The 12,929-nt window shown below is 31.4% G+C and overlaps 2 protein-coding genes across 2 annotated transcripts in view; one reads left to right on the top strand and one right to left on the bottom strand.

The window, feature by feature from the left end:
- The first annotated feature begins 9,051 nt into the window (after positions 1 to 9,051).
- On the top strand, positions 9,052 to 9,747 carry LOC133038082 (uncharacterized). Its single transcript, XM_061116128.1, has one exon. It carries the CDS (start codon positions 9,052 to 9,054, stop codon positions 9,745 to 9,747), a length of 696 nt encoding a protein of 231 aa, XP_060972111.1.
- Positions 9,748 to 10,727: 980 nt separating this feature from the next.
- Positions 10,728 to 12,929, bottom strand: part of LOC115717205 (uncharacterized) — a 29,655-nt gene continuing 27,453 nt past the window's right edge. The window contains exons 7-8 of the mRNA XM_061116129.1: positions 11,455 to 11,640; positions 10,728 to 11,223 (exon numbers count right to left, since the gene is read on the bottom strand). Of these exons, the coding sequence (XP_060972112.1) occupies positions 10,939 to 11,223; positions 11,455 to 11,640 (471 nt within the window). The 3' untranslated portion in view covers positions 10,728 to 10,938. The remainder of the gene's footprint in view (positions 11,224 to 11,454; positions 11,641 to 12,929) is intronic.

A 12,929-nucleotide genomic window follows, 5' to 3' on the forward strand; every position in this document is an offset into this window, starting at 1 on the left:
CAACAATACACTCAAATACATTCAAGGATGAATCTTTGTACTCATACATAAACTTACGTAAAAATACGTAACACATAAATTAATTTTACTTGCATGACAGACCAAACACAATCATTTACCACTATAATTCACACCAACACATTGCATGTACCCATATGAATATTTTTAACGTAAAACATGAACTCATACAAATACTTTTTACGTGAAATTTTACTAAAATACTATTTATTAACAAAATATACAATTATGTAATTATTTATCAAAATCAGAAGCTAGCATATTTCTTAACCATTTATACAGATCATAAAACATATTCAATCTGCTTAGAAATATGTGTGGAATACTATCCATGATTATGTATAAATTTATTGTTAAAAATAAATAAAATCCTAAATAATTAACCAAAAATAGAAAAACATCTCAACATAGTCTCAAATTAATTTTAGACACTAATTATATCTTAGCATTATATTGAAGGTTACCCAAACAATAAACACAACTTTTTTCACTATTTATTCCATTTAAAATCCAATTAAATAGTTAATTAGTCACAAATAATTATAATAAATACCTACATCAACCAATAAATTATAAAACTCTTTTTATTTATAGTTAGTAAATAGCATTACAAAAATACATTTTACTGTTTTAGCATCACTTAACTATTTTTCATAATTATTTTAAGTATTAACTAAAGAAATTCATGAAAAATACAAAAAATGATTGAAAACCAAATCTAACCAATCTAACTCAGTTTATAGTCTGTACTAAGCCCTAAATAATTAACTTTCAATTTTCTGAATAGTCTAGGTATTTTTCATAATTAAATTTATAAATAACACAAATAATTCATGAAAAATAAAAAATTGACTAAAATTCAAATCTACCAATTTTGTAACAGTTTATAATCCATAACCAATCATAGAAAATAAACTTAGATTTTTCTGAACAACAAACTTGAACATGAATAATGATGGATTTCGAAACCTACAATCTTAGCGTGTTTGGTCACGACCATTAGCTTCCTTAGATCGTGCAGAAGCTATTTAAAGTGATCAAACAAACCCAGAAACTCTCTAAGTGTTTCAAAATCAAAATCTCTCTTTCTCTCTCTAAGTTTCACATGAGACTATCGGTCCCTCTCTCTCTGCACACAGCCTCCTCTCTTCAACTTCTTTATGCGTTTTTAAACCCTAAAAATATCTCATAAGCACCCTATATATACTCCCAAACTCTAATCTTAACCCTAGATCAACAACTTAAAAAAATAATAATAATAATAATCTAAATAATATGCTACAATATATTTACTCATATTAATATTATTAATATACCTATAATACTATTCACTTATAATTAAATATTAAATTATCTCCAATAATTTAATTATTTATCTAACATTATACACACCCTCAAAATAAAAAAAAATAAAAATAAAATTATTGTCACTAAAAAAAATCTCATACTCCACTAAACTTATAAATATTCAAAATGATAAATTATCTCCATTAGCAAACAAAATAAACTCAGTATTAAAAAAATAATTACCCTTCAAGAAAAGCGGATATTACAGCAGTAACCACCCATCAATTGTATAACTTTTCACTAAGATAAGATTGAGTAACCACCACCCTATTCCTATAAATAGGGATTCACTCAAAGGGAAAAGGAGGAGGCAATTCTGATTGACAGAAACTTTGCCAAATTGTAAACACATCCAAAACTCAAAAATAATATAGACTTGTGGAGTATGTATATCTTAACTACAAAACTACGTAAAAATATCTAGTGTTCATTTGTTATTTTAGTCTCTTCTTTTCTTGAATTTATTCTTGAATCAATAATCTTCTTAGATTAAGTTGACGAAAAATTGCGTCAACAGTTTGGTGTTTTCATTGAGAGAAGGAAATTTCAAGAGATTCAAGAGGAAGAGATTCAGATTCATCATCTTCACAATCTCAACTATGAAATTGGTTAAAATTGAGAGTTTAGTAGAATCTTCTTCTACTAATCATCGTCAAAGCATGCAGGAAGTAATTTTAAAATTCTTGTCTATTTTACATAATATTATAATTATATATGTGAAGTATATATAAGTCTTTAGCCACCAAAAGGACATATACAGAATATATACATATATTCATATATATATGAGAGAAAGACTATATATACATATATTCATATATATACATATTCATATATATACAGAATGAATACATATATTAATGTTTATGAGAGAAATGTTGAATGGTGACAACGTTCGAGATATTTTATTTGCATAAATAATAAAAAGTGCTTGGGTTGTTCACTTATTGACTACTCAAGTGGTTGTCAAAGGATTTATATATATAATTCCCAAAGTGATGAGAGAAAATCTTGTTCGCTCATAGCTCTAAAATACAATATGCTCGTAGATAACTATGATCACAGATAAATCTGCTCGTAGATAATTGTGCTCATAGATAATTATGATCACAGATAAATTTACTCATAGATAAGTCTGCTCGTAGATAACTGTGCTCGTAGATAACTATGATCACAGATAAATCTGCTCGTAGATAAGCTTGCTCGTAGATAATTGTGCTCGTAGATAACTATGCTTGTAGATAACTATGATCACAGATAAGTTTACTCGTAGATAACTGTGCTCGTAGATAAATGTGCTCGTAGATAACTATGCTCGTAGATAACTATGATCATAAATAAATTTTCTTGTAGATAACTATGCTCGTAGATAACTATGATCACAGATAAATCTACTCATAGATAACTGTGCTCATAGATAACTATGATCACAGATAAATCTGCTCGTAGATAATTGTGATCAGAGATAAATCTACTCGTAGATAACTGTGCTCGTAGATAAATCTGCTCATAGATAAAGATGACTCAATCTGCTTGAAGATGACCTAATTTGTTTACTCATAGAAAAGATGGAGACACTTTATATTGAACAACTCACAAAGTTGAACCTCAGCAGGTAGAATTTTTCTTCGCAAGGGGGCATGCCCAAATATCACTAATTAAAGTGGTTGCACTTGAAGAAGTAAACCTTCTAATCTAGTCACAACCAGAAAAAGAAAATAACTTCGAATTTTATTATATACATGGATTGAATTGAAAACTTCTAATCTGGTCGCAACCAAAAAAAGAAGATAACTTTGAATTTTATTAAACATGGATTGAAGAAAAAAAACTTCTAAAATGGTCGCAACTAGAAAAAGAAGATAACTTTGAATTTTATTATAGATATGGAAAAATTATATCATGATGAAATTTTTCACATAAAACTTTGAAAATATGTATAAACTAATATCTAATCAACCTGATCTAGAACAGGAAAGGTTAAACTAGTTACATATAAAAGAAAAATTTACAAAATGTGAAAGTTAAACGAGCATATGTATTACAATTACTTATTAATTAATTTTCAGTAATACTTTGAGCTCATTATGCTTAAAAGTTTAAAGAAGCATATCTAGTCGTAGTACATACTCCCATACTTATAGAGTTATAGTCGTATAGTACGTACTCCCAATGCTTCTGGTTGTAGTACATACCCACATGCATCTGGTCGTAGTACATACTCCCATACATCTGGTCGTAGTACATACTCTCATGCATCTGGTCGTAGTACATACTCTCATGCATCTTGTTGTAGTACATACTCTCATGCATCTAGTCGTAGTACACACTCCCAATGCATCTGGTCATCGTACATACTTCCATGCTTATGGAGTTATGGTTGTAGTACATACTCCCCATGCTTTTGGTCATAGTACATACTCCCAATGCATCTGGTCGTATTACATACTCCCAATGTATTTGGTCGTAGTACATACTCCTATGCATCTGGTCATAGTACATACTCTCATGTATCTGGTCATAGTACACACTCCCATGCATCTGGTCGCAGTACACTCTCCCATGCATCTAGTCGTAGTACATACTTACATGCTTCAGGTCATAGCACCTACTCTGCCATGCATAGATCATGAGAAATACAAACGAGTTGCTTGGAGTGGTGTCAAAAATAATGGGAAGACAATGTATAATAAGTCAGCTTTGTGTAAACCAAAAAAAAACTAACTTAGGGGACAATTGTTACACCCATTTTTATACTATTTAATGAAAAAGTCTAATTGAATGCCACGTGGCATAAATAATAAATTTTCACATAAATACATTGTGGGACAGGTCAAAAAAAACTCAAGACTCAACTAGTGAGGTGATCTCATCTAAATAAAGATTACAAGGTTCATGAAGTGAGGTATTTTAGTATTTTTAGGATGTTATTTCGATAAACATTTAACATCTCGCAACAAAGATCTTGTAGCTGCTCGTAATACTGAGTTAGTGATGAATCACCTCGTAATACATAGCAATGATGAATCACCTCGTAATACATAACCAGTGATGAATCACCTCGTAATACACATGTAGCAATGTATTGCCTCGTATTACACAGCAACAGTGCACCTACTCTCAAATAATATGATGTGACCAAGTCAACTACCACTTCAAAGACTCCTTTTTTGTATTTTAAATATAAAGCAGTTATTTATACTTATCTAAATATCGTGTTAATTATATGTGAGACGTGAGCAGTAACCACCCATCAATTGTATAATTTTTCACTAAGATAAGATTGAGTAACCACTATCTTATTCCTATAAATAGGGGTTCATTCAAAGGGTAAAGGTGGAGAAAATTATGATTGAGAGAAATATTGCCAAATTGTAAACACATCTAAAACTCAAAAATAATATAAACTCGTGGAGTATGTAGAATTTAACTACAAAACTATGTAAAAATATATGGTGCTCATTTATTATTTTTGTCTCTTCTTTTCTTGATTTTATTCTTGAATTAATAATCTTCTTAGATTAAGTTGACGAAAAATCGTGTCAACAGTAATAATAAAAAATTAATAATTATTATTTATGTTGTAGTTTTGAATAATTAATATGAATTATAGGATTAAATTTCAGGCTATAAATTATTATTTTTATTAATAGGTAAAATATCCAATTTCTACTGTAATAGCACTCATAAATATATAATTTAAAAATACACATAACAAAACTAAAAGTTAAAAATATAACTAATTATAGGTGGAAAGCACGTAATAATAATTTAATATATATATATATATATATATATATAAACTCTAAGTAATGTTTATGTGTAGCTAAATCTAACTTGTTGTTTGTACAGTTTTGAGTTTGAAATATGAACTTAAAAAAAATGTCATGAATTGCCACTTAAAATAGTGTAATAATTGATTATACAATTAATTGTTTGTCTCGATCTCAAGCTAGGGTAATAATTGATGGTTTGGTGTAACATTAAACTGAATTGATTCGATTCTAAAGAAAAAAAAAAAAAAAAACCTAATTATACACATGGGATATTAATTAGGTTTGGTTTTGTGTAATGTAAAAACTAATTAAAATAAGAGAATTAATTGCTAAAAGGCATTAGTGGTGCCTAGCACTATTCTCAGTGTCATACCGCTATTGATGTAATTAAGTATATATCGGGTCTCATATAATTTAAGAAAATAGTTCTTAAGAAATATCGCTAACCAATCGTAGAACGTCACCTATTAAAAATTGCCGTAAACTACTGGTTCTCAATCGCAATGCGCTCTTAAAATAATTTTTAATTTGGTGACTTGATTAATTAAGGGAAAGAAAACATTTTTTTATTTTATTTTTTCATTTCATTACATTTTCACTTTCTTAAATTTTCTGATGAAACTTTGAGAGAAAGTAATCTACAGTGTTAAACTTTATTAGTAATAATTAGCTATCATTATAGGTATCTACATAAATAATCTTTATATAAAAATAAATGTCGGACTAAATTAATTGTATATTTTAATTTATATAACTAAATAGTGGGATTGAAAAAAGAAAAAGAAAATCTCAACACCCAAAAGTATCAATTTTAAAAGAAATGATATCGTAAGAATAAGAACTCCCTAATAACTTTTTCAAAAAATATTTATGTAAAGTTGTTTAAGACATTGATTTACTATCTCGAGATCTAAAAAGAAAAAAAATATTAATTTTTAAAAATATTTTATCTTGTAAATAAGTAATCTCATGATACATAGTAGATAAGGATGATGAAGGATATTATTATTATTATTATTATTATTATTATTATTATTATTATTATTATTATTATTATTATTATTATTATATAAAAGTATATTTTTTTAATATGGCTCAAACATAATTAAAAAGTGTATAACTAATTATAATTGTTTATCAAGTTTTTTGGCAACTAAGAAAATAAGTAAAGTTTTGGAGCTAAAAAAATAAAACAAAAATATATATAGATTATGATTTTTATGTAGTTGGTGTGTTAACAAGTCTTAATCCACGAATCACTTGACAAAGTTTATAAAGTTTTCTCTCTAAAATTTGGCAATGTATAAACTTAATACCCATGATCTTATTTATTGGTAGCCATGAAGAGTTTAGTTAGTCTAATTACTAATGGAAGAAAATACAATGAGAGATGACTATAGGCATTAAATGTTGTCATATGGTCTATTTGAGAGGGTAATGGTTGTTCGGGAGTTTAGTTGTTGTCTGGGAGGATGTTGTCGGGGAGGATAGTTGCTGCTCAGGAAGATAATGGTCGTTTGGGAGGATAGTTACTGTCCGGGAGGATAGTTGTTGTTTGGGAGCAAAGGGTGTCGAGTCGGGTCCTTGTTACACTTGGACCCTTATCAAAGCTTCGACCTAGGCTGACCCTAATTATGGCCCTCTTTTAGGGTGGCATGTGTGCTTGTTTGATAAAAATAGAGACAACAATAATTTAGAACACACTACTACAAAACAAGATTTTAGAGGCGCTTTTTTTAGCGTAATAATAATTAACCGACGCCATAGGATTGGAAATTTTTAGAAGAAAATTTTACGCCACTTATGGCGTCGGTTATTTCCAAATAACTGACGCCAAAAAGGGTTTATAACCCTAGCCCAGCCATTCGTCTTCCTCATTCGATCAGCCAACCCAAAAACCCCCCTAAACCAGAGAAACCTCAAACCCTCTCCACCAACCACCACAGAAAACCACCCCCATTTCACCATTTTTTTTACCATTTTAGCTCATTTTGTTTCTAAATCTTCTATTTTTCATACCTAAAACTATATACCTGAAAAGATCATATTTTTCCTCATTTTTTAGGGTAAACCGAAGGTAGAGGTAGTGGTTGTGGTGGTTATACTTCCGGCCACCGTTTTTAGTGGAGAAAACATTGTATCTCAACATTTATTAAGGTATAAATCTAATTTCTATATTATTAAATATGAGAGTATTTCTACAAATTTTAGTAATGTACATTGCTTTATTTTTTATTTTATAATTTTTTTAGAGTTTTTCTATATTATTAAATATGTATTGTGTTGTATTGAATATATATTGTGTCTATATATATTGTGAATGAGAAATGTGATATAGGAGAGTATTTTATATATTGTATATGTATATATTGAGTATTTTAAACTAATAGTTTTGTTAAATATTGTGAATGAGAATGAGATAGGAGAGTATTAAAATAAAAGTTTAGAACTCATGACCCAAACCACATTACAGCAACCTTCCTTGATTTTTATAAAAGGCTGCTTGGCTCAAAAGTGGACAATAGAAGGAAGGTTCATCCTGGGGTGCTTGCAAAAGGTTCCAAATTATCTGAGGAGCAGAAAAACATGTTGCTTTAGGAATTCTCTAAAGAGGAAGTGAAGGCGGTCGTCTTTAGTATTCCTGGAAATAAATCTCCTGGACCGGATGGTTTCTCGAGCTTTTTTTATCAAGATAATTGGACTACATTGGAGAGGAGGTTTCTAATGCTGTTCTATCCTTCTTGAAGTCAGGTAATATTTTAAAAGAGATAAATTCTACAATTATTACCTTGATTCCCATGATAAAATGCCCAAATACAGTTAAAGATTTTAGACCAATAGCTTGTTGTAATGTTATTTATAAAATTGCAACTAAGCTCTTGAGTACTAGAATTCGGAATATCTTACCTCAAATAATCTCTCCTTCTCAAGGGGGTTTTATTAAAGGAAGATATATTGGGCATAATATCATGATTTGTCAGGACTTGGTTAGACATTATGGAAGGAAGGAAAATAAACCAAGTTGTATGATAAAATTAGACCTCCAAAAGGCTTATGATACTGTTGAATGGGATTTTCTTGAAGAGATGCTTCGTTGGACTTGATTTTCCTATGTCATTTGTTCAGCTCATTATGAATTGTGTTAGAACTCCTAAATTCTCTGTTATGTTCAATGGATCTTTGCATGGATTCTTTGAATCTAAGAGAGGACTTAGACAAGGGGATCCTATGTCACCTCTTTTGTTTGTTCTAGGTATGAAATATTTGTCTAGATTGATGAAGAAAATTGGGGAGAAGGCTGATTTTAAATTTCATAATGGCTGCTCAAATATCAAGCTTAATCACCTTGCTTTTGCGGACGATGTGCTCTTATTCTGTAATGGAGATATGAGGAGTATCACCTATATGCTACTGGCCCTGAAGCTGTTTTCAAGAACTTCTGGTTTATGCCTGAATGCCTCCAAAACTGCTTGCTATTGTAGTAATATGTCTCAAAGAGAGGTCCAACAGCTGCTGGCTCTCTCTGGATTCCAACAATAGGTATTGCCTTTCACTTATTTGGGGATCCCAATCTCTTCTAAAAAGATATTTGGAAAGAATGTTTGTGAATTCCTTGTCGAAAAGATGACAGCTAGAATTAAGAGTTGGAGTTCGAGAAATTTGTCTTTTGCAGGGAGAATATATAACTCTAATCAACTCGGTGCTCATTGCCATTCAAGCGTATTGGAGTCAAATGATGATTCTACCTAAGAAGATCCTGAAAAACATTGAGGCTATCTGTAGAGCATTTCTTTGGAAAGGCCAAGCTACTTTGTAAGGAGGTGGTGCAGTAGCTTGGGAAAATGTTTGTCTCTCAAAAAAGGATGGGGGCTTAGGTATTAAAAGACTTGAAGAGTGGAATAGGGCTGCTATGTGTAAGTATATTTGGGCTATTGCAAATCAGCAAGAAAGTTTGTGGTTGAGATGGGTGCATAGTGTATATATCAAAAGAGATTCTTGGTGGAGTTACAAAGCTTCTATCCATTCGAGCTGGTATTGGAGGAAGCTTGCAGCTGTTAAGGAACCTCTGAAAACCATCCAGAATCCGATTGAATTCCAAGAGAAAAAATATGTGATTGCTGAAGGTTATGACTTACTCAAGCCAAATCATGATAAAGTAGCTTGGAGCCGAGAGGTTTGGGCAAGACTAAACATCCCCAAACATAGTGTGATACTTTGGTTGGCCATGTTGAATAGATTAAAGACAAAGGAAAGGCTTGTCAAGTTTGGAATTCAAATTGAAAGTAGGTGTCGATTATGCAATGCTCATTCAGAGAACACACAACACCTATTTTTCAACTGCTCCTTTCCTGAAAAGTGCTTACAAGCAGCCAAAAATTGGCTGGTGTGGGGCACGGCTGCTAATGAGCTTCCCTTGATCTTGAGATGGATTAGGAAAGCTAAAATAAGTAAGTTTAGAAAGAATGTATTGGCAGCTGTAATTGTAGGTCTGGTGTACAGAATTTGGGAGGCTAGAAACAAGCTTGAATGGCAAAATGAGCAGCCGAAGAGTGATGGAGGTTGTTCGGTGGAGAATCAAAACTCGGGTGACTATGTTTTTGCCTAAAAAATTGAGTTGTAAAGATAGGGATTGGTTTTATGGATTGTAATAATGTAAATACAATATTTGCATAGATTAAAAATCATTGAGGCTCTTTTTTTGGAGTGCTCTTAGGTTGTAAAGTGGTTTGTGCAATATAACTTTCTGATTCATCAAAAAAAAAAAGTTTAGAAATTAATTTCTAAAAAATTAATTTAGAAACAAAAGTTTAGAAACTAACTCTATTTTGTATCAATTTTTTTTCTATTTTCAATTTTATTCATGTGTTTTTATTTTTTTTTTTAGTAGCTAGTAAATAGTTAGTTACAACTACTTAACAAGTTGAGCATGGAGATGGGAGCCACTGGTCTGGTTGTGCTTGCCGGTGAGCTTGGTTTCAGGCTCCATTTGCACCATCAACGCCGGTGAGCTCGGGTCATTGGGCGATAGAGAGAGAGAGAGAGAGAGAGAGAGAGAGAGAGAGAGAGAGAGAGAGAGAGAGATGCAGCAGTAGATGGATAATAAAATACTAACTCTAAATTTGATGTACATCTAGTTATCCATCGACCGATAATAAAATATTATAACTTATTATTGAATTTGAATTTGATGAGGCAAAGAGATAAAGCAAAGAGATTGAGAGAGATGCGGTAGTAGAGAGATATTGAGAGAGAGAGAGAGAGAGAGAGAGAGGCATAAAATTAGGGTTAGAATGGAATTTGATTTAAAAAAAAAAACCCCTCAAAGATAAAGAACAAAATTACTTAACCAAATTTTATCCTATTCAACCCACACTTTTATTTATGTAATTTACAATTTTTAAATATAAGGTAACAATGAACATGAAAATACAGAATCCCCAAATATATTTTTTCAACAAAATAGAGAGCATGATGAGTATATTCCCTATAAAACTTTCTCTTTTAACACATGTATATTATTGCATATATTGTATTTTATTATTGCTTTTATAATTGCAAATATATATCCCAAAATTTAAAAAGACATTCACAAAGAATTTTCATTTTTCATTAAATATTTTTGGTGTGGAATTTTGACATTATATGTACAATATTGAAAATTCTTTTATATACATTATTCCTTGAATTAAGGGGAAAGAACAAAAAAAGAACAATAAAGATACATTTTTTTTATACAATTTCATTTTTGCTTATTCCCCCAATTATTTTCACAAATACAAATTTTTTGTGATCATCATCAAATTCTGAATTCAACCACATCACCATCTTTTAGCTTGGTATTAGGCAACACTAATTGGCCATTAACTAAAGCCAATTTTCCCTCGAGTCCGACGCGTCTAGCAGCATCGGCCGCGGTGCTACCGGTACTCAGTCTCATTATCTCGCCGTGGGGCCAACAAACAATCACCACCTCCCCAAGAACAACCGAGCCGTAAGACTTTCCTCTTGGCTTATCTTGTCCGAAACTTGCTTCGGTGTGTAGTTGCTCTTCCCACCGCAACATTGTCCTTAACAGACGTACCTATAAGAATTTAAGGCTAACATTGATGATTTCGAACACTAATCATGTAAAATTATCATGAACAAATTTTAATGCCAGTAATGATCAACAACTTGGTCTAGATTGGTAAATCTCATCGATTCTATTCCTGATTCATAACTAGAAAGTTTTTCTGGTTCTTTTCTAATAGACGCTCACACTTGATATTATAAGAAATGCCCAGAAAAAAATCATATTCGTTGTTAGACAAACCTTGTTATTTATGCTAGTCTCCATGGAGCTCCATGTCACAGCATTTAAACTCGGCCTCGATGTATAATAATCGAGCTGTTTACCATCGAAGACATCGGACACAACAGCCCAGTAGTCAGACTCTTCATCATCCGTCAAATCAATGACCTGTAGAAAGGTTGGCAGCAAGCGCCCAAATTGATCTTGCTGCATGGGAAAGACAATATTTTGATCACTTTTCACCGACAAAAATTAATAGCTGTTTAGTTTTTTGAGAATATGACATGATAGAACATACCTTGTGGTACATACCGTCTCGAGAGAGTGTGTATTTTTCTAGGCAAGTACACCAATCACCGTGTCCTGGTTCACTCTAGGCAAGTACATTCAAATTTTCATATCTTGCTCAAATCAACCCCAAATTGATTCAAACTTTCCAGACCTGTTCTATACCTTCCCTAGAACATATCCAAGGCATCAAAACAACCCAGAAACCTCAAACACGAAAAATGCCATTGGAGCTCAAGCTTTGAGTTCCAAACTCAAACTTGAGCAAAACCACCTAATCATGCATTCCACTAGCTTAAATCCACACAAACAAGCATATCTAACCCTCTGAAAACAACTAAGAACATCCAGCAACTTCACAGCAACAAATTAAACCATTTCTTTCAAAAATCATAACTTTTTGCATAGAAAACTCAAAGCTTCACACAAGCTAACTAACATGCTTCAAAACAGCTCAATTAACTTCAATTAAACATGCTTTAAACCTTAGAAATCAACAACAAAACACAGCAATAACAACAGCCACAAAAAGCATGCATTTACTCAACTTTTCACCATTTAAATCAAAAAAATAAAGGAAGAAAATTAAGAAACACCTACCACAATCAAGAGTTCACAAAACTATGATGAATCTAGCCTGAAAATTGAAGAAAATCCAGCCCTTGAATTACATGCACCCAACCGAAAAGAGAGGAGGAAAAGAGAGGGGTTTTGAAAGCTTTTCTCAAATTTTCTAAGTGTTGATTTTTTTTTGTGAAAATAAAATATAAATCACATAACATATATTAAATCCATTTCAGCCAAATAACAATTAAATAAATATTTATTTTCAAATAAACAAGTCACTAAAGGACAAAACACTAATGGGGCAAAAAGACCAATTTGTCCCTCCACCATAAAACCACATAAATCATACTAAAGGGGTATTTTTGGGAAATTCTAAATTCCCGGCCATTCCCGACATTCTCAATGTCTAATAAACCGTCCCAAACTAATAACATGCTAAGTTGTGATTTCTACTGAGCCAAACGCCGAGTTCCAAAATACTGGGCACCGGAAATGCAAAATATGAAAACTACTGAATAACATAACCATGCATTTCTGAATTTCATAAATAACAGTATAATAAATTATTTAAATAGCTATAAATAATTTCATAAATAATCATAATCAACTGCTAATTTCCAAATTAACTAAGCGGGCTTTAC

Source organism: Cannabis sativa, chromosome 5, assembly GCF_029168945.1.
Source record: "Cannabis sativa cultivar Pink pepper isolate KNU-18-1 chromosome 5, ASM2916894v1, whole genome shotgun sequence".
Classification (NCBI taxonomy): Eukaryota; Viridiplantae; Streptophyta; class Magnoliopsida; order Rosales; family Cannabaceae; genus Cannabis; species Cannabis sativa.

Excerpts from the sequence above, each read along its gene's own strand:
- LOC133038082 (XM_061116128.1), top strand. The coding sequence starts at position 9,052 with ATGTGTAAGTATATTTGGGCTATTGCAAATCAGCAAGAAAGTTTGTGG.